We start from the raw sequence: 26,301 nt of genomic DNA, 5'->3' as shown, positions 1-26,301 counted from the left end.
AGAATCAGCTTTGGAAATACAAATTTGTCATCACATGGAGTTTACGTGAAAAGTTGAATATGTCCCATTAGTTTCACAGACAGCTAGTTTGTGCATATGTCTATACATGTGCATACACTCCTCGACAGCTGACCTCTGAAATGTATTTGAATATAATGGGTGAGACTATAAAGTAATGTGACCAATAAAGACAAAAGGAATATGACCAAGTGAGGGCCATCTCCTCCATAGCTGCCCTTCTGGAATGCCATGAATTTATTCCAACAAGGGAACCACTGACCAAAGCATTTTTGGAGCTCTTTAGAGTATTCCTTGATTTTTATATTCTTTTGAATACCCTCAAAAAGGCTTATATCCATCTAAGTAAGTCTAATTTCTGGAACTAGCCAAAAGCTATGCAAGTTCATGTCTGGAGAACAAGGTGGGTGAACAACCTCAGTAACAGCAATTTTGGTCACAATCTGGATATTCCCATTAAGCAATGATCACCATTTTCATGTGACTCTTAATTAGGTCTGGCCCATCCATGCAGAGTGTACAACTGTACACAGACATAGGAGGAAAGCACCCACTCCTGGATTGACACAACTGCAGCAGGGCCTCTTTATAACCATCTCACTCCATTCCCGCCACCAAAAGGAAAAATACCCCCACTGTATGGTAGTTTCCGATTTCAACTGGGTGGGAAGGGTCTCATTTGTCTCTTAGGAGTGTGAAATTTCATCCATGAAATCAAAAGCACTGAGGAAGTGCCGGTGCTGAGACCGCACCCAACAAATCTCCCACTAGCTCCTAGTATTTGTTCAGTTTAAATTATAAACACCCTCACCACTGTCTCTACCAGGAATTCTCCAACCTGCCCATGTACAAGAACCACTGGAAGAGGGCCAGGTGCAGTGGCTCATGTTTGTAATCCCAGCACTTTTGGAGGCTGAGGCGGGTGGATCTCCTGAGGTCAGGAGTTTGAGACCAGCCTGGCCAACGTGGTGAAACCCCATCTCTATTAAAAATACAAAAATTAACTGGGCATGGTGGCAGGCGCCTGTAATCCTAGCTAGTCGGGAGGCTGAGGCAGGAGAATCGCTTGAACCTGGGATGCGGAGGTTGCAGAGAGCCAAGACTGCACCACTGCACTCCAGCCCTCTGTCCTGGACAACAGAATGAGACTCTATCCCAAAAAAAAAAGAATTTCTGGGGGGTTTCTACAAAGAGAGTGATCATCATTTGAAAGACAACACATAAGTATGCGTTCCGCTCTGCATGTTTAAAAATAAAAGGCTATAATTACAACTAAGTAAGACTCCTTCACTTTTTACTAAGGCAGATTTAATAGAAGTATTAGTGCTTACCAGGGTTTCATTTTTTACCATTGCTTGAAGCCAGTTGAAATCAACACTCTTAAATAAAACAGCAACAAACAAGTCATTGGAATAATATTCAAGGTCAGACAGTGGTGCGCCCTCTGGATAAGTCATCCTTATAGTAGTTTTATTTCCAACATGTTCTGAATATCCCTCAACTGGTGCACTGTTTAACCTATTTAAATAAAAAGGACAAAGACACACTGACAAAGCAGGCCACCAACCATCTCTGTACACCAGGCAGTATCCATGTCATGTCCTCCACGTCTTCTTATGACTAAGAATGAGTGCATGGTTTGCAGCCTCATCTCCCCTCCCAGCTCTGTCTTTCTAGGATTTCGAGGAATGCAGCCTTTAGTACTTGAGCAAACACTTGTATCTAATCCCTGAATGTCAAGCAATTTCATCTAGCCCTAATATTTTTACTCAATCTAAGCATATTACATTTGGGACTTTCTCTGGGTGCCAGTAAAATATCCTCGGAAATTTTCCATTGTGCTCAGATGTTAGTTCTTGCCAGAATTTCAAAAAAGGAATCAGAAGGGAAAATCTAGTCTACCATGCCTGGCTGACTTTTTGATTTTTTGTAGAGACAAGCTGTCTCTATGTTGCCCAGGCTGGTCCTGAACTCCTGAGCTCAAGCGATCCTCCTGCCTTGGCCTCCCAAAGTGCTGGGATTATAGGCATGAGCCACTGCGCCTGGCCAGAAAACAATTTTTAAACAGTGAAACCAAAAAAGAATCTAGGATGACTGCCTATTGGCTATCATGGTGAGTCTGAACTTCTCTGTGTGCCTTCCATGTCCCAACCAGCACTACCTTCCAAGACTCACTGGCCCCAAGCCCCTTCTCCAGAAGCCAGGCCCCTCATTGACTCAAGTCTCTTGCTGTGTCCTCTTCTTGCCCCTGTCTGGGAGTTGTGGTCCTTTGCTGTTTTACTTGAATCTACCCACCTTCCAAATCTCACTTCCTCTGACAAGGTTCTGCCACTTACTGTAGCCAGCAGCATGCTCCTCCAACTTAGGGTCAGTATGACAGTTTGGAGCATCCAACCATTTTGTGTTTTTGTTTCAACTTCTCAAACGTTAAGTCCCTTGTGGGCAGGGACTGTGAAGAGCTTCCTGTGTCCCTCACTGTTCCTGGAGCCACACTGACCAAGAGCAGTGCACTGAGTTCTAGAGGAGAAAGGTTGGTTTTAAAAGTGATGTACCCCAGTCTGGACAATTCGGAGAAGCCCCATCTCTACTAAAAATATAAAAAATTAGCCACGTGTGGTGTGTGCCTGGGGTCCCAGCTACTGGGGAGGCTGCGGTGGGAGGATCTCCTGAGCCTGGGAAGTTGAGGCTGCAGTGAGCCAAGATCACACCACTTGCACTCCAGCCTGGACAACAGGAGTGAGACCCTGCCTCAAAAAATAAAATAAAATAAAAACAATAAAAATAAGTAAACAACAAAAAAAAACCAATGTACCTTATCACAACATCGAACTGGTTCAGGGTGTGGCCCAGTTCTAATCCGTGCACTATTCCTCCGCTTCCAATAACCACACAGCGCCGACAGGTCTTGGCTTTCAAGTGTTCAGGGAGGTCGTGCTCTGGCAAGAGTTCCAGGAGGGTCTGGACTTTACTGGAGAACTTCCGGAACCCAAAAGGAGGATCGTACTTGGACTCAGCTTCACTGTCTTTGGGGGCCTTCTGCACAAAAGGGAGTAAGTCCACGCTATACCTGTGCTCAAATAACAGCGCCATTGATGTCTTGGCAAACTTGGGACGACATTCCTTCTGCAAGACTTGCTGAGCATATTTCTGAGCTCTCTGGAATGAAATCACACCAATCTGGGTTTTAAAAACTCTCCTGCATTAAAAATATACTCTTCTAGATGACAATTTGTCCTATGATGTCTGATGTAGCTCCCGTGTTGATTACTGTCTTTTAACACAGAATATTTGCTTTTTAGAGTTAAGTTTGGCTCAGAAACTTGAAGAAACAACCTGGGAGAATCACATGACAAGGAGATAAACACAGCAGGGTATTCATTTCACTGCACAGGCAAAGCAAGAAGGACTCCCACCTCCCACCCCCAGCCTAACACTGTTCAAATACATTTGGGGTGAAAATGTACTTTGGGGTGTCTAAGACTTCATGTTTCATAAAATTCTGATACATGCTACAACATAGTTAAACTTTGAGGACATTATGCTAAGTGAAGCCAGTCACAAAGAGACAAATACTGTATGACCTGACTTATATGAGGTATCTAAAGTAGTCAAATTCATAAAAACATGGTTACCAGGGTTGAAGAGAGGGAGAAAAGGGGAGTTGTTTAATAGGTACAGCGTTTTGGTTTTGCAAGATGAAAACATTCTAGAAATTTGTTTCACAAGAGTTTAAATATACTTAATGCTGCCAAATGGTACATTTAAAAATAATTATGATGGTAAATTTTATGTTTTTTTTTAACCACGATTAAAAAAAAGGTTTCATATATCAGGTTCTCATCTAGCAGGATGACAAACAGGCTTATTTATCAGTTGAGATACAGAATGTCACAGTCTAGAATGCAAATTACCTGAAAGAATCAGGGAATGTCCCCTTAACATAGAAATTGCATTGGTTTCAAAGCATTTTCCCAGCCTGCATTTCCATATGCATTTTAATGTTTTGCCTCAGCCAGGAGCTGCCTGAATGCAACAAAACTCAGAGGAAAGGCGGGCATGGCGGGTCACACCTATAATCTCAGCACTTTGGGAGGCCAAGGTGAGAGGATTGCTTGAGCCCAGGAGTTCGAGGCTAGCCTGGGCAACATGGTGAGACCCCACCTATAAAAAAATTTTTTAAAAAATGGGTCAGGAGTGGTGGTGTGCCCCTGTGGCCCCAGCTACATGGGAGGCTGAGGCATGAGTATCGAGTGATCCTCAACCTGGAAGGTTGACACTGTAGTGAGCTGTGATTGTGCGACTGCACTCCAGCCTGGGTGACAGAGGGAGACCCTGTCTTTAAAACAAAAACAAGAACAAAAACATGACCATCCTGGCTAATACGGTGAAACTCGTCTCTACTAAAAATACAAAAAAAATTAGCCAGGCATATGGTGGCGGGCACCTGTAGTCCCAGCTACTCGGGAGGCTGAGGCAGGAGAATGGTGTGAACCCGGGAGGCAGAGTTTGCAGTGAGCCGAGATCGTGCCACTGCACTCCAGCCTGGGCAACAGAGCGAGACTCTGTCTCAAAAAACAAAAAAACAAACAAAAAACCCCCCAAAAAACAAAAACAAAAACAAAAACGCAACCTTGGAGGAACATGGTATGCGTGTCCATTCACCCCAGTCTTCCTCTTGGCTCAGCTGGACAAATGCTGACTCAGAACCCCTGTCAGGTAGTTCTTCCTATCTTTGTGCTTTTTTATCCTTGTCTCCATATTTAGCAGCCTTGGAATTGGACCTGCATTACTCCTCCTATTCACTACCTTCTCACAGGCAGAAGTGTGTGTGTGTGTGTGTGTGTGTGTGTGTGTGTGTGTGTGTGTGTGTGTGTGTAATCCTATATTTACTGGGATATTTATTAGGAATTTAACATATCTTTTCAACTTTGTCAGTATCATTATGAGGATTATTACTGGGGTATAGGTTTAAATGTTCATCCCAACTATGCTTTTCCTCAAGGCTTGTTATTTTTATTTTCTGATTTTTGCTTAACACATTTTTTTAGGAATGCATCTATCCTATTATAACAGAGATACTTAATATATTATAGCTTTGATAAGTTGTTAGCATCCATGAAGAGAACACTGTCTACATCCCAAGAATCTGGCCCCATTTCTGAAAAAGGAACTGATATTCTTGGAGCCTCAGAAACGCTGCTGCAGACACCATGCATAGCCACTGCCTCAGTTCACCCTCACGACACTATGGCACCTTGCAAGACGATCATTAGTATCTTCACTTTGTAAGAGGTCTGAGCTAGCCCAGCAAACCTGGCTCCTAAAACAACAGCCTCTGCCTATAGAAATCAGCACACAAACACCACCATTGATAACAAATGTTTAAATATGAATTGGCATCTTCATGAGGAAATCAGCAGGAAAGCCAAGCAAGGAATCTGCCTTGACCCTGAGCCCCTGAATGGAGGGGCTCACCCCTGGCCAGGCCTGCCCAGCAGGCGATGATGCTCCGGGTGCTTAATGCCAAGCTGGTGGAAGCGGGACACACAGAGCGGCCACACACACTGCACATTCATCTCGAAACCCTAGGCCCGAAGGTCATGAATGGCAATTTTTAGAGACCTAAAGGCCTAACTCTCCACTAGAGAATCATATCCCAAGTATCTGGTTTTACAAATCTCCTAGGACAGAAAGGAACATCTGAGAAGTGGCAAGAGGGACCCGGAGAAGCTCACTGATGGCCACGGGACTAGAAAGAGGTGCGTGAGCGAGCTGGATGCTCGCCAGGCTGCCAGGTCTCCTCTTCAGATGCTGCATCTGGAAAGGAGTGAAATTTCATTCCATTTCCATTCTCACCAAGAGGTTAATTTCAGGTTTCAAACTTAATTTTCTTCTTTTTTTTTCTTTTTTTTTTTTGAGACAGAGTCTCGCTCTGTCACCCAGGCTGGAGTGCAGTGGCGCAATTTCGGCTCACTGCAACCTCTGCCTCACAGTTTCAAGCCATTCTCCTGCCTCAGGTTCCTGAGTAGCTGGATTACAGGCGTGCACTGACACACCTGGCTACTTTTTGTATTTTCAGTACAGACGGGGTTTCACCATGTTGGTCAGGCTGGTCTCAAACTCCTGACCTAGTGATCCACCTGCCTCCACCTTCCAAAGTTCTGGGATTACAGATGTCAGCCACCGCGCCCAGCCCAAACTTAATTTTCTAGACTGTGGGTAGGGCACATTTCTCAGTAGTCACCTTCTGACTGTGACCCCTCCTGCGCCTAAGTCACAGTGGATGCAGTAGTAAATCCTGAGTGAGTTTCTACATGCCCTGGCAACGTCTAAAGCCACAGCAATTCCTTGTCCTCTTTTGTTTCAACTCATTTAACAAATCTCCACTGACTGCCTGGAGACAGGGCTTTCTCTGTAGAGAGCTCATACGAACTCCATCTCACAGCCACTCAGAACAGGAGGACCACATGGGCCATGTCCTCCACTCTGGGATGGTTTCTGTTCTTGCTTCAATGGTGCACAACCAGACATCATTGTCTTGGGGGCTTCCTCAGAGCTTGTCCCACATCTTTAAATAAGTTGAACCGGCATCTGCTTCAGCTGCTCTCTTCCCCCTCCACTGCTTGCCCATAGCTCACAGCTCAGAAGAAAATGCCTCGAGGGGAGCGCCCCACCTTCAGGAGCTGCAATGAAGAGAGGAAGCAGTGTGACTAGGCCGTGAGGACTCCAGAGCTCCCACGAAGGCCTCGGAGGCGTCAGCTGGGGCCTGGGTGGCATTCATCCAGATGAGGCTCACTGGAAGCCAGGAGCTGGTGACTCTCTCGTAAAATACAAGAACTCCCGTTCGTCTTATATCCAGGGACAAAAATAAAGGTTTCAGTTTTTAACATCTTCCAGGCTGCACTTGCAGGTTGCCCACGATTAAGACAAAGTAGACATCTGGTAGTGCCAATTGTTAATGCTGTGGCAGTGTGCCATAAAAACATCATGTGAAATTCACAGAAAGGTATTAAAAACAATCAAAGTAATTTTCCTCAGCAAAATCCCCACTTTCATTTCCACTCTGAAATTTTAAGGACAACCCTTCTCAGAAATACAAGTAAGTGGCATAATTCTTAGTAAAAGGCAATGTTCTACTGCACTTATTATTTTTTAAAAATCCAGAACAGGGCAGAGCATTCAGAGTGAAAGAAAACTCGTGTCTGGCATTAATGAGATGTGGGAAGGAGCTCAATTCTGCCATGGATCACGTGATCTGGGGGCATCAGTGACCTTGTGGAATTTTCATTTCCCACACCTGTAAACTCTGGTGCTGGTCGCTTCTTCGCAGGTTGCTCTGATGCCCTAAGCATTTTGCCCAGTACCTGGCATGTGTGGAGACTTGTATGATATCACACAAGGACAGTAACTGAGGGTCAAGTTATTGACATATTTTACTCACATTTAAGTTATAACTCTTACCCAGTTAGAAGCAGAAAAAAATTTAAATAACCAAGTCATGGAAATAACACTACACTATAAACTCAACCAGCTGGTGGCAGCCTGGGGTGGGGTTGAGGGTGGGGACTGACTGCAGAGGGGCTCCGGGGAACTCGCTTGGGCCATGGGAATGTGCTAAAGAGGGATTGTGGTGACAGAGGCGTGGCTGCATAAGTTTTTAATACTCATCAAACAATAGGCTTCAAAGGATTAAATCTTATGTAGATTTCATCCCATCAACTGTTAGAAAAAAAAAATAATCAGGAGATCTGGAGGCTGGACTCAGTTCTAGATTGATTTAACTAGCAGCGTCGTCTTTGTTAAAGCATTTCTCCCTAGGTCGAGGCTTCAGTTTTCTTACCTCTAAGATATCCCAGGAAGGCCTGGAAAGCGGGGAGCAGCACTAAGGAGAGAAAAGACTCGGTTTGAAGGTGCTGGTGCCTGGGCTCACTGAATGCTTCAGCAGGGAGGGCCCTGCTTCCTTTAAAGGTACGGTGTAGGTCTGCAGAGTCCGAGAGAAGACGATGAAGAAGTGGCTGAGTCCAACTGGCCATAATTAACTGCACGCAATGCCATCCGCAGGGGGATAAGGTCTTTAGCTCTCAGAAAGGAGAGAGGGCCAAGTTCAAAATGCTGCTACTACACAGCCCAAACCGAAACTGACATCAACGTGCCCTTGTCTCTCTTAAAACATCTTTTAAGTGCAACTTCACATCTGAACCACACTTTCAAAGTGTCCAGGCGTCCCTTCAGAGCCCACTGGTAGTCTTTTTAACAACTGGCACATTAAGGGACATATTTAAATAGAAAATACAAAACCCACAACTGCCACAGCCACACTTCCTCTGCTGCAGCAATGAAGGCAGGGACCAGTGTCACCAGACAATGCTCATGTCTAGCAGGGCTGGCAGGGTCCCACTCACACTGTGGGTTGCTGAGTGGAACCAACAGAGCTAACAGGGCCCCACCCTTATGGCTCTGAGACCTTCTTCTGCCCATATACATCCACGATAATTCAAATTTGGCCACGTGCTCTTGTGGTAAGGATCAAATCTCCACTGACTGCCTGGAGACAGGATTTTCTTCATGGAGAGCTCACACAGAACTCCATGTCATAGCCACTCAGAACACGAGGACCACACGGGCCATGTCCTCCACTCTATTCTTGCTTCAGTGATGCACAAATTAAGGAGCTGCTTCGTGCTTAGTGTAGCATTCAAGGCCTTTTGCTATCTGGCCCTGTCTCATTTTCAGTCCCATATCCTGTGATCCCTCCTCCCCAAATCCTCAGTGATAGGCAACTCTTGCCATTCCTTTCATGTGCAAAGCATTCTGAGGCCTGCACTTCTGCACAAACCACCTCTTCTGCGTGGAAGGAAGCAGAATATCCTGTCAGGACTGTTTTGAAAAGTGGAGCATTTTAACAAGGTCAAAATGTTAAAAACCTACTTAAAAAAATTCTCTAGTAACACAATAAGACACCCTCAATTCCACCATAATTATAGCAGGCTTTCACTTTCTATTTTACTAGTTTCAAACTCACGGAGTTTTACAAACATGTTTGACTTAACATAACTGCCCCCCATTCCTTCCTCTTTCTCTATGAAAAATTACAGGGGACTTTCTCCTTTACTTATTTCCATATTACTTGAATTTTCGGTGTTTTTTTAAATAATTGAAAAAAAGTAACCTTTTAGAAATCGCTCAGCACTGGGGTGACATGGTAGATGGACACTGTGGGCTGCTGCTCAGTTTTGCTTAAGTGGCTTTGGCTCCTTCTCCAGGCAGGTGTAGGACCAGGGAGGCCAACTCCCCCATCAGAAGTCCTCCCACCCCTCCTCGTCAGTGATTGGTCAGGAGTCCTCACTGAAGCCCATCAAGGAAGGGCACTGGCATCTATGAAGGCTACTATTGGTCCAGCCATGAGCTTAGGTCTAAAAATTGGCCCAGTAGCCTAATGAAAGGACTTACATTCCATGGTTCAGGGAGAAGGGGCAGGGAGCGGGTGCTGGGCTTTTCCCTGTCTACCAGTGGATGTTTAGGTTGAAGAGAACTATCAGTCCTGTTCCTCACATTAAACCTAAGGTGCATTACTGATGTACTCAAAGAATTACAAGTTATAACTGGATTTTCTGTACAATCTAGAGTTCACAGGTAATGGAAGATTGCACTGTGATTCAAGTACTATCTCCCCTTCCCCCTGAAGTTGAATATATATGAGTGCATATTAAGTAATGTAAGATGTTAAGCACACAGCCCCTGTCTCCCAAGACCTGGCCTGGAAAACAAGTGGGGAAGATGAACAGCTGAAATCCTACAATGATAAACATCAGGATTAAGGCATGAGGGGGCTCTCTCACACACACAGAGGGACGATCAGGGATAGCCTCTTAGAAGGGGTAACCGCTGAGCTGAGACTTGACTTAAAATATGAGTAACAGAAGGGCGAAGGGCAGGGAAAGGCTCTAGGCAGCAAAGAAAGAAAGAATGCAGCAAATAGAGGAAAGTTCTTTTCAACAAATGGTCCTGGGACAACTGGAGAACAACATGCAAAAGGATGACCTTGGACCCTGACCTCACACTGATATGGTTTGACTCTTTGTCCCCGCCCAAATCTCATCTGGTAGCTCCCATAATTCCCATGTGTTGTGGGAAGGACCCAGTGGTAGATGACTGAATCACGGGGGCAGGTCTTTCCTGTGCCGTTCTTGTGGTAGTGAATGGGTCTCATGAGATCTGATGGTTTTAAAAATGGGAGTTTCCCTGCACAGTTTCTCTCTTTTGCCTGCTGCCATTCATGTAAGACGTGACTTGCTCCTCCTTGCCTTCTGCCATGATTGTGAGGCTTCCCCTGCCATGTGGAGTTGTAACTACAATTAAACCTCTTTCTTCTGTAAATTGCCCAGTCTTAGGTATGTCTTTATCAGTAGTGAAAATGGACTAATATACCACATACAAAAATTAATGCAAAATGAATCAAAGACCTAAATGTAGGAGGTAGTATGTTATAAACATACTAGAAGAAAACTTGGGACTAAACAATAGTTTCTTAGATATGACACCAAAAGCATAAATGACCAAAGGAAAAATAGGTAAATTGGGTTTCATCAGAATTAAAGACTTTTGTGCTAAAAATGATACCATCAAGAAAGTGAAAAGACAACTTAGAGAGTGGAGAAAATACTTGGAAATCACATACCAGATATAGGGTACTGGTATCAAGAACACAGAAAGAACTCTTACAATTTAAGAATAAAAAGTCAAATAGCCCAATTAAAAATGGGCAAAGGATCTGAATGGGCATTCCTCCAAAGAAGACACACATAGGAACGGTCAATGAGAGCACATGGGAAAGATGCTCAGCATCATTAGCTATCAGCAAATCAAAACCACAAAGAGATATCACTTAACATCTATCAGGATGACAGTAGTAAAAAAGGAAAGATAATAACAAATGTTGATAAAGATGCGGAGAAACTGAAACTCTGGTACCTTGCTTACAAAAATGTAAAATGATGCAACCATTTTGGAAAACAGCTTGGCAGTTCCTCAAAAAGCAAAACATAGTTACCATATGACCCAGCAACTATATTCCTAGTATATACATAAAAGAACTGAAAACAGGTACACAAATACTTACATACACATGTTCACAGCAGCATTATTCATAATAGCCAAAAGTGGACACAACCCAAACGTCCACTAACTGATGAATGGATAAACAAAATGAGGTATATCCATACAATGAGGTATTATCCAGAAATAATAATGAAGTACCGATACATGCTACAACGTGGGTGTACCTTCAAAACATTATCCTAAGTGAAAGAATCCAGTCACAGGAGACCATGAAATGAATAACATGAAATGTCCATAATAGGCAAATCTATACAGACAGAAAGTAGATTACTGGTTGCCTAGGATTTGTGGGGAGGGGGAAATAGGGAGTGACTATGAATGGATATGGAGTTTCTTTTTGGCATACTAAAAACCTTCTAAACTTAGATCATGGTGATGGTTGCACAGTTCTGTAAATCACTAAAACCATAGTGTATTGCACAAAATCACTGCACTGTATCCCTTTTTTTTTCTCAGTGTCTTGTTCTGCTCTGTTGTATGGGCTGGAGTGCAGTGGCATGATTATAGCTCACTGTAACCTCAAACTCCTGGGCGCAAGTGATCCTCCTGCCTTAGTCTCTGGAGTAGCTAAGACTACAGTTGTGAGACACCACACAAGGCTAATGTTTTTATTTTTAATAGAGATGATGTCTTGGTATGTTGCCCAGGCTGGTCTCAAACTCCTGGCCTCAAATGATCCTTCCTGCCTCGGCCTCCCAAAAAGCTGGGATTATAGACAGGAACCACCATGCCTGGCTGTACTGTATGCTTTAAATGGGTGAACTATGTGGTGTGTCAATTATATCTCAATAAAAATGTTTTGAGGGCAGGGCATGGTGGCTCATGTCTATAATCCCAGCACTTTGGGAGGCTGAGGCAGGAGGATCACTTGAGTCACCTGAGTCCAGGAGTTTGCGACTAGCCTGGGAAACACGGTAAGACCCTGCCTCTACCAAAAAAAAAAAAAAAAATTAGGCACGTATGGTGGTGCATGCTATAGTCCCAGCTACTCAGGAGGCTGAGATGGGAGGATTGCTTGAGCCTGGGAAGTTGAGGCTGCAGTGAGCAATGATCGGGCCACTGCACTTCAGCCTGGGTGACAGCGTGAGGCCCTGCTGAAAAGAAAAGAAGCTGAGCTCAGTGGCTCATGCCTGTCATCCTAGCACTTTGGGAGGTTGAGGCGGGTGGATCACCCGAGGTCAGGGGTTCAAGACCAGCCTGGCCAACATGACAAAACCCCATCTCCATTAAAAATACAAAAATTAGCTGGGTGTGGTGGCACGTGCCTGTAATCCCAGCTACTCGGGAGGCTGAGACAGGAGAATCACTTGAACCCAGGAGGTGGAGGTTGCAGTGAGCTGAGATCATGCCACTGCACACCAGCCTGGGAGACAGAGTGAGACTCCGTCTCAAAAAAAAGAAAAAAGAGAAAAGGAAAGAAGAGAAGAGGTTTACCCAAGGACCTGTGATGGGTTGAGTGTGCCTAAAATACATAGAGCTGGGACAATGGAGGTGGCACAAAAAGACTGGAGAGATCAGTAGGAACCAAGTCATGAACGGTCTTCTGGGCCAGACTAAGGAGTCTGGGTATTTTCCTGAAGGTAAAGGAGAGGCACCAAAGAGTTTTAAGGAGGGAAGCAATATATTAGATTCAAATTGTAGAATACGACTACTCCGGCCACAGTGGGGCATGGCTGGATGCAGGAAGGCAGGTGAGAAGACACACAACCAGGGAAACAGGAAGAGCAGGTGACTCTAAAGGGCAGCCCTTGCTCACTACACCTTTCCTTAGAATGCCACGTACTATGTATTTTTAGACACAGTCCCTACTCTCAAGTAACTTATACTTTAGATGGCAGGATGAGAGGCTCGTATGAATTAGGATAATACCGATGGAACGTGGCAAGCTTCAGAGGAGCTTGGAAGTAGCAGTGAGGTTCGGTCTGAAAGTCACTGAGTTGGGGACTGGTTAGGCTGCATGCAGGTGTTCTTTGAGAGCCTACCGTTTGAGACAACTCCACCCAGAATTCAGAACTTGGAAAGCCCCAGGTTACGAAACCAGCCTCCATCTTCCAGTCAGGCACTGGCAAATTGCTGAGAACCACAGAATCTCAGACCTGGAAGGGATCAGAAAAGCCCCTGAGCCCCTCCCTGCCTAATGTCTGAATTCTACCTACAGGACCCCTGGCTTTTTTTTGAGACAGAGTTTCACTCTTGTCGCCCAGGCTGGAGTGCAATGGCACAGTCTTGGCTCACTGCAACCTCCCTGTCTTGGGTTCAAGTGATTCTCCTGCCTCAGCCTCCCAAGTAGCTGGGATTACAGGTGCCTGCCACCATGCCCAGCTAACTTCTGTATTTTTAGTGGAGACGGCGTTTCACCATGTTGGCCAGGCTGGTCTCGAGCTCCTGACCTCATGATCCGCCCACCTCAGCCTCCCAAGGTGCTGGGATTACAGGTGTGTGCCATCACACCCGGTCAGACCCCTGACTTTCTTAAAGATCCCCAGAGAGTCACCACAAAGGTGGTCTGTTTATCCCATCTTTGGATGCCTGGGACCGTCAAACCTTTCTCCTTTGAGCTTGGCTGCCATCCTGATACAGAGCTCTGCCATTAAGGCCACCTGGGCAGGCCCATCCTTCTGCGGTCTGAACCTCCGGCTCACTGACACTGACTGCCATGTGCCCTGCACCAGGTCTTCTCTCCTTAAGGCTACACAGATGTTCCTATCCCTTCCATGATTCCTCAGGGAGGTGATCTTGAGTTTCTCCTCTGGTCATTCTTAGAAATCACTAGGATTCCTTAGGGGAGCCTTAACAAGTAACAGCCTAACAACCAGAGCACTTGACTGACCACTGCAGAGACAAGCAGACCACGTGGCTTAAGTTCAAAATGATCACAGGCAGCTGGGGCACAGGTTGACATAGATGTGCCTGGCTGGACAGGAAAACTACTAAGTTGATTTCCCCCAGGGTATTACTAAAACATACCTTCTCCACCCTGTGCTTGTGGAATAGTATTCTTGGCCCTTGTACAGGAGAGCGCACCTCTCTCCTCAGCTGACCCAGACTTTAGAACAATCACTTTACAGTTGGTCAGATGGTAACGGACAGGAAAAAGAGGATGCAAAGAGAAAGTGGAGAAGGGCAGCAGAGAAACAAAGGGAAGAGTTCCCAGTCCATCAGTAAGCCATACCAAGTGCCATCATTTAAAGATTTTCTCAGAAGACAAAAACAGAGACAGGATGTCTAAAACCTTTATCCAAGAGAGCTGTGAAGCGCCGTGGAATTGCAAAGGACTGGGGGAGGTATGTCTGCAAGGCCAGACGGTCCAGGAAGAAAGGGAAACCTGAGCAGAGGGTACTGGACACATCCTACTCGACCAAAGCAGATGTGTTAATGCTGATGAAATGACATGAGCCAGCAGACACCTGAGGACACCTATGCTGGGAAGGCTGGCCCTGCGACCAGCAAGACCCTGAGACTCAATAGTTTTGCAGGAGCCAAGCTGTGCCTTTGCTAACTGAGCTCTTCATTTATTTGTTTATACCTGTCTGTACCACAAAAAAAATTGGAGGCACTTCAAAGGATGTACAAATTAAAGTAGAAACGTATGAATAAAAATTAGGACCAAGAAAGGAATTTTGTATATATTCTCTTACTCAACTTCTACATTTCACAGTTGAGAAAACTGGGACTCAAAACAATCAAGTCACCCGCCTAGGGTTTCACCATTACTAAGTGGCAGTTAGATTTGAATTGGGTAAAACATTTAAGCTCTTCCCTCTCTGCACCATGCTGCTTTTAACTTTGGGCTTCTCTGTGGACACTCCCTACCCAGGCAGAGAGCAGAGTGGTCAGGAGCTCAGACTCTGAAACCACACCACTGAATTCAAGCCTGGGCTTCACCACGTACTGCCGCAGGTGACCCTGGGCAGGTTACTAAATCTCCCTGCTCCTCAGTTTCCCTGCCTGTGAGATGGGGATGATTGTAGCACCTACATCCCCAGGAATGTGATGAAAGTTAAATGAGCTAATATTGCTAATACACTTTTAGAACAGTTCCTGGCACACGGGAGCACTAAACCACATTATAAACTAGCTAAACTAGACATGAACTTGAGTGAGCAGCTCAACCTTTCAAGCCATCATCTGTAAGATGGAGATGATACTGGGATATCTCCCAGTCACAATGACTAAAGGAGACAATATATATAAAGCATCCATACATGTCAGTTATCATCCCTCTCATGCTACTTTATTTAAAATCATCTCTTCCTCCATCCTGGGCTAAATGTTATCAGATAATCCAGCCACTAAAATAATCAGTAACATAAGCATTTGATATGTCACTTGATTTGGAAACATAAATGTAAGCTGAAAGAAAAATCTTGCAATGCAATGTGAATTCATTAAAATTAAAAATAAAACACAGGAAGGACAGATGATACTAAGAGAATTTCTGGCCAGGCATGGTGGCTCATGTCTGTAATCCCAGACCTTTGGGAGGCCAAGGCGGGAGCATAGCTTGAGCCTAGGAGTTCAAGATCAGCCTGGGCAACATGGCAAGACCCCATCTCCACAAAAAATTAAAAAATTAGTCAGGCATGGTGGTGCACACCTGTGGTCCCAGCTACTCAGAAGGCTGAGGTGGCCGTGTTCTTGCCACTGCACTCAACCCTGGGTGCAGAGTGAGACCCTGACTCCAAAAAAAAAAAAAAAAAAAAAGGGAGAAAAGAAAAAAGAATTTCTTTGTTGTTTACTTATAGCATCAGGGCAAATTAATTCCAGGAGAGGAGCCCTAGAGCCTGTTGGGTTGAGCCCACCTCATCCCACACCCCAGCTGCAGTAAATGGGAGAAGGATACTGTGGAGTAGTTAGTGGTAGGTTTTTAGAAGAAGGTTGTCTTTGGTTTTGGAGTGCTGAGATTAAGTGCTTTCCCCTCTGAGTTCAAACTTTTATTAACATATATTTGTCACACAGTAGACTAATGATATTATAGTTTAAGCATATGCTTGGCAATGTTTTCATTTAAACCACACCAATGGGATATCTAACCTTTACACGGTCAGGGTCCACATAATGCATTTTTTTCATGTCACATTCTTCAGTAGTATAATTTAACTTGAGGATATAAAGGATCCACACTCCAAACACAAGCAATGTACATCTGGAAAAAAATCAATTGGGTATTATGATGTAGTCATGTGAGAATCATGAGATGCAATGTGAAACTGAAAACGGAATCCTAAATGAGTCTGCCTGCTATGCAGCATAAAACTACAATCTTTAAGTTGACGTTGGGGTGAAAGGAAGGGGCCATTTCCTATTTTCCTGACAAGATAAACTAGTCATTTATGACTGTCTTTGTTATAAGCAAACACAGAAAAAACTTTTTTTGCAAGAGCACTGTAACAAAATCTGAATCACAATGTCAATTATTGAACTTAAAATCAAGTAATAGACTTGAACTATAGAATCTCGGCTTCAATCTTTTGTGACTTTAAAATTCTGTCAGTCCTAAAAAAAAAAAAAAAGAAAAGAAAAGAAAAGAAAAGAAACAGTTTATTCACAGTACGTCTAAAGAATTCTACCCGGAAGTGAGGCCGACTGGGAAATGAGACAGGACCATTAGTTACCCTTAAGATGACCTAAAAAATATTTTTAAAGATCTGATAAATTCACACTATTATATAGTTTAATACACACACACACACACACACACACACACACACGACTTGGAGAAAAGAGCTGAGTCTAGTCTTAGTTTTAGAAATCTCATTTTTACTAAGTTCTCCAGTGACACAAACCGCAAGCTAAAAAGTTTCAACCAAAATTTAAGAACCACTGCTTTAAACAATTCTGTTCTTGAAAAAACAAATGTAAGAAATAAAGAGAAAGTAATCCATTTTCTAAATAAAGGGGCAGTTTTTTTTCAAAAAAAGCATCTAGCATAATATATTATACATAATAGATGCAAAATATTTCTTAATATTTGAGGATGAGAATACAATGAAGTGTTGCTGGGAGTGTTTTAAAAACTTTAAAATTCTCATTTAAAACAGGCTTCCCATGACAACTTGGACAAGTTGGGATTATGTATAATGATAAGTGAACAGGATGCTATCAATTTGTGTAAAAGTGGGTTTGGGCAGGGGGCATGGCAGAGCACACACACACAAAATATTTCTCATATACACAAGAAACCGGTGACACTGGTTATCTTTAAATATGGAGGGTAAATGGGGAGCAAGGATGAGAAGGTGTTTCACTGAGACTCTTTAATACCTTTTGAATTTTCAATCTTGAAAACCTAATATTACCTATTCTTCTCTTCAGCCCCAGAAAAGGTGTTACATTTAGTGCCTACACTTCCCTTATTTTGATTTAAAAAAAAAAAAGAAAAGAAAAGGGTGTGAAGGCAAGCCCAGTGTCTATAGCACATATCAGACTGTGCCTTAATTCCTGGAGCGAGTCCACCTCACCCACAGCCTAAGCAGCACAGGGCGCAGGTCTATCTCCCCTGCTGCCTTGTGGCTGGCGCCCAGCATGACGTCATGAACATCGTGGGCCTCAATAAATATTGGTTGGTGACTAAAGGGAGGCTGAATGTAACATAAGCCTTATTCTTATAAATTTCCTTTTCCCCTACACTTCCTAAGTCAGTAAAGTGAGACAGAAGACTAGATTGCAAGGTTGGATTTCTGTTTAGACATGAAAAAAGGGCAATTTTCAACTGGGTTTGACTGGTATATATGTAAAAAAAAACACCTGCCAAGTTCCTCCTTGATTAATTCTACCACTTATTAGGATATAAGGGTGACCTGGCTCAAACACCTGTCATCATTTTTAGTATTCGATATTTAACAGTATTCAAGGGCCTTCAGGGAAATTTAATTAACCATATTTTAGATTAACTTACAATAGCTAAGGGAAAAGCCCTCTTTTGTTAAATAAGGGCATGAAGAGCAGTGCACAGTGAGAGCTGCTCTCCCAGGCATCCAGGCCAAGGTAGAGAGCCTGAGCAGCTACCGGGCACTGTGCACTTACCAAATACAGCCAGCTGTACAGGCCCACTCCGGCTGTGCACTCAGTCTTTACTCAGACGTGCCTTTGAATGTCTGAGGCATCCTTTGACCAAGCATGCCTCTCCAACATTAGCCATCTTGAGGGCTCTCACTGAATTTTTCTCCTAGTTCTACACAGTTGACCCAAAGCAGGGGGACCTACAGTCCCAGGGGCGGTACTTACTTGAGGATGTCTTTTAATAACAAGCTGGGCCTTCTCATCTTGCTTTGAGCTCGGGTGTACCATTGCAGGGAAGGCCTCGAGCTATCACTTCTCAGTTTCACATAGGTGTACTCACTTGGCATTGCTGTGAAGAGAGGTGAAGAGGGCAGTGGGGAAAAAGAGAGGAGAGAGTTAGGAGGATGGATTATGGTTTTCAAAGAGCCTTTATATGTTGCATCCATACCATGGAATAGTAACTGGCAATAAAGAAGAATGAACTGTTGTTACATGCAACAAAGTGGGTGAATCTAGAGGGAACTATGCTGAGCTGATACCAAAATGTTACATACTGTATGATTCTCAACATTCTTTTTTTTTTTTTCTGAGATGGAGTCTTGCTCTGTTGCCCAGGCTGGAGTGTAGTGGCGCGATCTCAGCTCACTGCAACCTCTGCCTCCTGGGTTTGAGTGACTGTCCTGCCTCAGCCTACTGAGTAGCTGGGATTACAGGCGCATGCCACCATGCCAGGCTAATTTTTGTATTTTTAGTAGAGATAGGGTTTCACCCTGTTAGTCAGGCTGGTGTCGAACTCCTGACCTCGTGATTCACCTGCCTCGGCCTCCCAAAGTGCTGGGATTACAGGCATGAGCCACTGCACCTGGCTGATTTTTAACATTCTTAAAATGACAAAATTATAGAAATGGAGAACTGACTAGTGAGTGTCAGGGGTTGTAGAAGGCAAGGTAGACAGGTAGATGTGCCTATAAAAGGGCAACACGAAGGACTCTTGTGAGGATGGAGATGTTCTACATCTTGGTTGTACCCATGTCAGATTCCAGCTGTGATATGGTACTACAGTTTTGCAGGATGCTATCATGGGGGAAAATGAGTAAAGCATACACAAAATCTCTCTAGATTATGTTTTACAACCGCATGTGAATACAATTATCCTAAACTTTACAGTTTATTTTTTTTAAAAAGGACCTTTTACCTTTTAGAGCTACATACAGAAATATCTACAGATCAAATAGCAAAAATGAGATCTGCTTCAAGAACTCAGGAAGGGGATAAGTGGAGGGCCGGGGAGAATAGATAAAACTAACTTTAAGCTGAGAACTTACTAAAACTGGGAGATGGGTCTAGGGCTCACTACACAATTCTCCCCACTTCTGTGTATGGTTAAAATTTATATAATAAAAAAGTTTAAAAAGAAAGTTACATTAAAAGCAGAAGTGTTACATCAAGAATAAAGAAAAAAGAGAGAATATGGCAATTTAAAAACACTTTTCTTAAAAAATATGTTCTTAAGTGTGCCTGCCTATTTATTCTTTTGAGATAATTTTATTAGCAATTTTCAAGTTCTAAATAATATTCCAATAGTACTGTAGCAGGAATTGGTCCGTCTCCCCCATATTCACTTTCCTCTAACTCAACTTAATAGAGCTCTGGATTTTTAGTGGGGCATAGTACCTCCCAGAATGAAGACTACATTTCCCAGTCTCCCTTGGAGCTAGGACTCAAGACTAAGTTTTAGTCAATGGGATATGAGCAGAAGCATCCTGTGCAATTCTCAAGGTGCTTCCCTTGGCATACTCTGGCTTCTCCTGTATCCCCTCTTCCTCCTGACTGAAATATGGACCATGATCTGCCACTCTGGACCACACAGAGAGGACATTACTCAAGGATGGTGGAACAACAAGAGAAGGAGCTGGGGCCCCTGGGACAACCCCATAGGGCAGAGAGCTGCCACTCTACTTCTGGACTGGTCTATGATAGAGGAATAAGTTTCTGTCTTGTTTAAGGAATTGTTAAAGGCAAAATTATATCTTAATACAGGCACTAGTTACTATTATAATAAATGCATATATTAATTTAAGAAATAATGTCTTCACTACAGTTTTTAGTTGGATGGAAGAAGTTATATCTCATTCATTATTCACTTCATTTTTCCCGTTAGGGTTTTGCCATCTTCTTTGAAAAAAATCTGTTTATCTTAAACTAAACAGGCATTCAAGTTTTTTTTTTCTGCTACTGTAAACAATGTCTTCCTTAACTCCTTAATTCTAATTCTGTGTAGCAAGAGTTTTTATCATTATATGTAATTCTATCAAAATAGTTTCAATAAGTGTTGAGGGCCTTATTAATAAACCTTTGCTGAAGAATCTGCTGAATTATTAAATGAGAAGTTAGAACAACTGAGATCCTGGAAGGTTTTCAAATACCACAATTCTGTGGTTACTTCATGTACAGTCAGCCAAGTGGTGGGAATCAGCAGGCTACCTGTAGCCTGTGCATATTTAAAATGGAAACTTCTGAGATGACTGGAATGATACTCAGTTCACACCAAAGTGGACCTCCAGAGAACAAAGATGACTGTGGTAAGAGTATGAGAAAGACTCCAGGGCCTCCGCCTCCAGGTGCTCTGTTGCTGAGCCAGACAGTGCTCTGGCTCTTGTTCTACTCTGCCCGTCAGACTATAAGCCTGTAAATATTTTCGGAACTCTCTCTTACCAGCTGGCTTCTCGTAAAGTTGTGATCCTAGGATGTGCTGGTGAAAGACTGGGAGGCAATCTTTCTTTTCCCCTGACTTGGTGAAGCTTTGGATAGCAGTAGTAGCAGGCAAGGGAAGGTGTCTACATGTGACTCCTGCAGCAGTCGTGTGCATTCGGATTCTTGGGTTTTTAGGCAGCAGATGCTGTGGCACTTCCAGCAACTTTGTGACAAGTACAAGCTTCAGACTAGGGGTGACAATGGCTCCCTGAAGACCAAATCCATCTCTCTAATGTGGACCTCTCACCTAAGCCCAGACCTGTATACCTAATGACTTGTTTGCTATCTTCACCTCAAGCAACATTCCTAAATGGAACCTGGCATTTTCTTCTATTCCTTTCATTCTTTGGTATCTGAACCATCTGTTCAGCCATAAGATGAAAACCTGCAGGTCAACCAGACTTTCATTCTCAACCCCAGTCAATCCCCAGGGCCTGCCAATAATACCTCCTGAATTTTTCCTGTTCACTACATGCCTTTAATAGAAATCACTTACCTCGAATGCCCTGATCTCAACTTTATCGCCTCAAAGCCGTCTTTCAAAAATACATATCTGCCTACTGGTTCCCAGCTTATTTCAGATTCTGTGACTCCATGTGACAAACCTGTCTATCACACTGCACAAAGAAGTACTGTTAGAAACCTGGATGTGCCAAATTGTTACTTCAGTGCCTTTGCACAGGATGTGCTCACAATCTGGAATCCCACCCAATAATCTGCCTGCTGAGCTACTTTTCATCCTTAAACCCAGCTCAAGCATCTCTTTCCTTATCTCTGAGGTCATTTTTCACCACCACACCCATCCCTGGGCACGTCCCTATCTCTGTTTACCACAATGAACTGAATTTTCTTTTGCAGACTCCTGGAGGAATGAGCTGCAGAGCCAGAACTCTGTTCACCTTTGTATCCCTAACACCTAGGACAGAGACTGGCACACAGCAGCCCCTTAAGAAACATCTCGAATGGAATGAAATGTGCATTACATGTCTGTAGCCTGTCATCAAACAAGATAAACTTCCAAGAAAAGTATTTTCTCAATACTGATTAAGAGTAAAACTAAAACTGAATGTTAACAGAAATTATAATGGCAAGAATAAAGCATAAACTCTACTGAAACATCTAAAATGGCTGGGTGTGGTAGCTCACACCTTTGGGAGACTGGGATGGGACGATCACTTGAGGCCAGGAGTTTGAGACCAGCCTGGGCAACACAGTGAGACCCTGCCTCTACAAAAAAATAATAATAAATGAAACATCAAAAATGTCCAACAGCAGGAAATTTGTTGGTAAATTACAGCACAAACTACATGCATACTCTACAGTCCTTAAGATCTTGCTACACAGCAGGGTCTCTGACTGACAGCATCAGTGTAACCTGGAAGTGGGTTAGAAATGCAGAGTCTCAGGCCCGCCCCAGTCTTGCTGACTCAGCATTTTAATGAGATCCTGGGACATTCATATGCACATTAAAGTTTGAGAAGCACTAGCTTAAAGTACTCAGTACTTAACATTTATTGACACTGAAAAATATAAGAAAAAGGCAGTTTTATAAAAATCTATGCATCTACACATGTAGTTACCTCCTGGGATATATCTATTAAAGGTATGTGCTCTGTGGTGGGCAGGCATATGCAAACCCACCCCCAAAGGCCAAGGAAGAGGCTGACGAATCCAGTTTCTCAGAAAGAAACATGTGATGGGGACTTACGAACAGAAGCCATGTCCTGGGTGGCGGCGAGACAGGATAATGGTTGCCCATGCTATTGCTCCCCAGACTGAGGGTGTATACACCCAGGTCTTAAATACCATACTGAAGGAATGTATAGGACACTGACATCCAACCCTCAGGAAAATGCAAGAATTTGCCGAAGGGCAGGACTTATGGTATAACGGCAAGACTGTTTTGACCTAAGGGCAAGATTTACAGTAAGTACATGAAAGTAGAAACCTTAGAAGCCTTCCTGGGACTGGGGTTAGTCAGAAGTCAACATGGCAGATTAGCATCCAAGATGGCGTTGCTTTAGCCTCCACAGTATAAGAGTTTGACTTCCCAAGAAGTTTCATCAAATTCCTCTACTTCAGTTCAGCAGGCATTACTTCTTCTGATTTGCAAGGGACCATGTGGATTCCATGTCCCTCAACATCACAAGAGAAGGGCCAAGCTGGGAACAACAGACAAACGGCAGAGTGCCCCCTCCATGATCTCTTGGAGAAGCCAGGGCTTATCAACTGAAAGTCATGATCACCTTGACACCATCTGGACTGTTTTCACTCATTTCTTTTGTTTGCGATTTTCTGTTCGGTGAAAAGGTGGCAGTTGAAGGTTGGATTACATGAACATTGAATCAGGGGCATGCTTTGTTAATTGCTAGAATACCTGTGTCATAAATTTCAATAGCAATTATACTTTTGTTTTTTGGTTTGAGATGGGATCTTGCTCTGTCACCCTGGCTGGAGTACAGTGGTGTGATCACAGCTCACTGCGGCCTCAACCTCCTAGGCTCAGGCCATCTTCCCACCTCAGCCTCCTGAGTAGCTGGGACTACAGGCACACACCACCATGCTGAGTTAATTTTTGTGGTTTTTTTTTTTTTTTTTTTTTTGTATAGACGGGGTTTTGCCATGTTGCCCAGGCTGGTCTCTAACTCCTAGGCTCAAGCCACCCACCAGCCTTGGCCTCCCAAAGTGCTGGGATTACAGTTGTGAGCCATCATGCCCAGCTGGCAATTAAACTTTTCTTTTTTTTGAGATGGAGTCTCACTCTGTCGCCCAGGCTGGAGTGCAGTGGCGTGATCTTGGCTCACTGCAACCTCTGCCTCCCGGGTTCAAGCAATTCTCCTGCCTCAGCCTCCCGAGTAGCTGGGACTACAGGCACGCGCCACCGCACCTGGCTAATTTTTGTATTTTTAGTACAGACAAGGTTTCATCATGTTGGCCAGGCTGGTCTCAAACTCCTGACCTCAGGTGATCCACCCGTCTCAGCCTCCCGAAGTGCTGGGATTACAGGCGTGAGCCACTGCACCCAGCCGGCAATTATACTTTTAACCAACAAAAAACGATCAGACTGCAGGGCAAGAGTGTTCACGTAGCCATAGGTAATTATAGGCGTAGAGGCATCTGGAAGAAAGTACACCTGTCATCAACAGTTAGTAATTGTTTTGTCTTTGTTTTTTTAGAGATAGGGTCTTGCTCTGTTGCCAAGGCAACAGTGCAGTGGTGTGATCATAACTCACTGCACCTTCAAACTCCTGGGCTCAAGCGATACTCCGACTTTGGTCTTCTCAGTAGCTGGAACTATAGGCATGTGCCATTGCACCCAGCTATCTGTTTATTTGTAGAGATGGGGTCTCTCTCTGTTGCCCAGGCTGGTCCCAAACTCCTGGCCTCAAGCGATCCTCCCGCCTCACCTCCCAAAGTGTTGGGGTTATGGGCGTGAGCCACCATGCATGGCCTGGTGGTGCAATCGTGAGTGAGTTTATTTCTTTTTGCATTCCTTTTTTTTTTTTTCTACCTGAATTCCATACATTACCAGTTCTATTTTTGAAAAACTGAAACTATTTTCACTTAGGGAGGAAATCCTTAAGCTACGATTGAAATTTAAGCTATGAAAAGACATTTGAAAATCACCCAAATAAAATATTTTTAGGATCCCTTGATCATCTCTTTAGTATGGGACAAAAATATCCCCAAAATTAAACATTTAGGCTTAAAAAGCAGAAACAAATCATGAGGAACTTCACTAAGAAAGGACCACACGTTTGCTGAACTGGAAAAAAACAGATTTATGGAGGTGCAAAATAAAGGATGTCAGCACTCAGCAAGTCCAGTTTGCCTCAGGGGGCAGGAACTGGGTTGCTCCCTTTCTGTGGAAGCCTCACTGGGCTTCCAAAGAGATGGTGAGTGAATCCCAACGGACAAAGGATGACAGAGGCCCCTCCCTTCAGAAGGCTCAGACTTTCTCACCTGATCTGTTCTGGCACTGCAGCTTCAGCTAGAGACACAGGGTGTCACAAATAGCTCCCCACACTGAAGCCACCCAGCCAATGGTGGGCGCGCACACACACGCACACACAGCCTCCGTTCAGTTAAGCAAACGAGACCCTCTCCTTAATTCAATTAACTTACATAATTCAATGCTTGGGTTAGAATAATAAAACTACAGACATGCCCTACTTACCAAAATTGCTTATGTGGATATTCCTGAATGCATGCTTTCTTTTTTCTTTATAACACTAATCATGAGACATGTGATTCTTCATAAGTTTTTTACTTTTGAATTACACGTTTGCCTTGTCTCCCCCACTAGAATGCAGATTCCATGCAAGCAGGGGTCTCTGCTTTGCACACCACTGTCTTCACAGTGCCTAGGAAGGGAAGAGGCATATAAAGGGCATCCATATCTGTTTACTGAATAAATACGCAGTTTCTTATGAGGGTTTCGGAGGCGATGGTGGTTATAGGCCTTCCTCCAAGGCTTTTGTTGGCAGGCCATCACAAGGCTGGCCTGTCTTCTTCTGTCCTGTGGCTCCCTCCTCGTTCTCCTTTTTCATCTCCTAAGAGTTAGGATCCCCAGGGCTTAACAATTTGATACTCTTCTCACTCAGGCTGCCAGGACAGCCTCCACATCATGGCTTCAGCAACCACCTTTATGCAGAAAAGGCCTGACTTTCAAAATTATATTTTTCTACCCACATATTAAAATGTAACAGATTCTTCTTAAAGAGCCCATATGAAGAAAAAATTCTTTTTTGTGTGCTTTTTAAAATGATAAATAATCGTACACTTTTTTTTTTTTTGAGACGGAGTTTCGCTCTTGTTGCCCGGGCTGAAGTGCAATGGCACCATCTTGGCTCACTGCAACCTCTGCCTCCTGGGTTCAAGTGATTCTCTTGCCTAAACCTCCCAAGTAGCTGGGATTACAGGTGCCCGCCACCATGCCCAGCTAATTTTTGTATTTTCAGTAGAGACAGGGTTTCACCATGGTCTCAAACTCCTGACCTCAGGTGATCCACCCGCCTCGGCCGCCCAAAGTGCTGGAATCCTACATGTTTATGGAATACATGTGATATTTGGATACATGCATACAATTTACAATGATCAAATCAGGGTAATTAGGATATCCATCACCTCAACCATTTATCTTTTTTTTTTTTTTTTGAGACAAGGTCTTACTCTTTTGCCCAGGCTAGAGTGCAGTGGTGCAAACATGGCTCACTGCAGCCTTGACCTCCTGGCTCAAGCAATTTTCCCACCTTAGCCCTCCAAGTAGCTGGAACTATAGGTGTGCACCACCATACCCAGCTAATTTTTTTAATTTTTAGTAGAGACGAGGTCTCACTATGCTGCCGAGGCTCATTTATCATTTCTTTGTGTTGGGAATATTTCAAATCTTCTCTTCTAGTTACTTTG

At 43.8% G+C, this 26,301-nt stretch overlaps 1 protein-coding gene across 5 annotated transcripts in view; it reads right to left on the bottom strand.

Annotated features, from left to right (window-relative positions):
* The window catches only part of ST3GAL5 (ST3 beta-galactoside alpha-2,3-sialyltransferase 5), a 49,904-nt gene that overhangs the window by 5,877 nt on the left and 17,726 nt on the right, over positions 1 to 26,301 (bottom strand). For 2 of the 5 annotated variants that reach the window (XM_055378189.2, XM_004029558.5), the window contains exons 2-5: positions 18,364 to 18,487; positions 16,171 to 16,282; positions 2,831 to 3,174; positions 1,350 to 1,536 (exon numbers count right to left, since the gene is read on the bottom strand). In XM_055378189.2, coding sequence (XP_055234164.1) covers positions 1,350 to 1,536; positions 2,831 to 3,174; positions 16,171 to 16,282; positions 18,364 to 18,487 — 767 coding nt within the window. Of the gene's footprint in view, positions 1 to 1,349; positions 1,537 to 2,354; positions 2,760 to 2,830; positions 3,175 to 16,170; positions 16,283 to 18,363; positions 18,488 to 22,840; positions 22,862 to 25,069; positions 25,257 to 26,301 lie in introns of those variants that run through there. The other 3 variants (XM_055378188.2, XM_063695733.1, XM_055378190.2) reach the window with 3 other exon arrangements.

This window comes from Gorilla gorilla, chromosome 12, assembly GCF_029281585.2.
Source record: "Gorilla gorilla gorilla isolate KB3781 chromosome 12, NHGRI_mGorGor1-v2.1_pri, whole genome shotgun sequence".
Taxonomy (NCBI): domain Eukaryota; kingdom Metazoa; phylum Chordata; class Mammalia; order Primates; family Hominidae; genus Gorilla; species Gorilla gorilla.
This window is presented reverse-complemented; position numbering and strand designations above follow the sequence as displayed.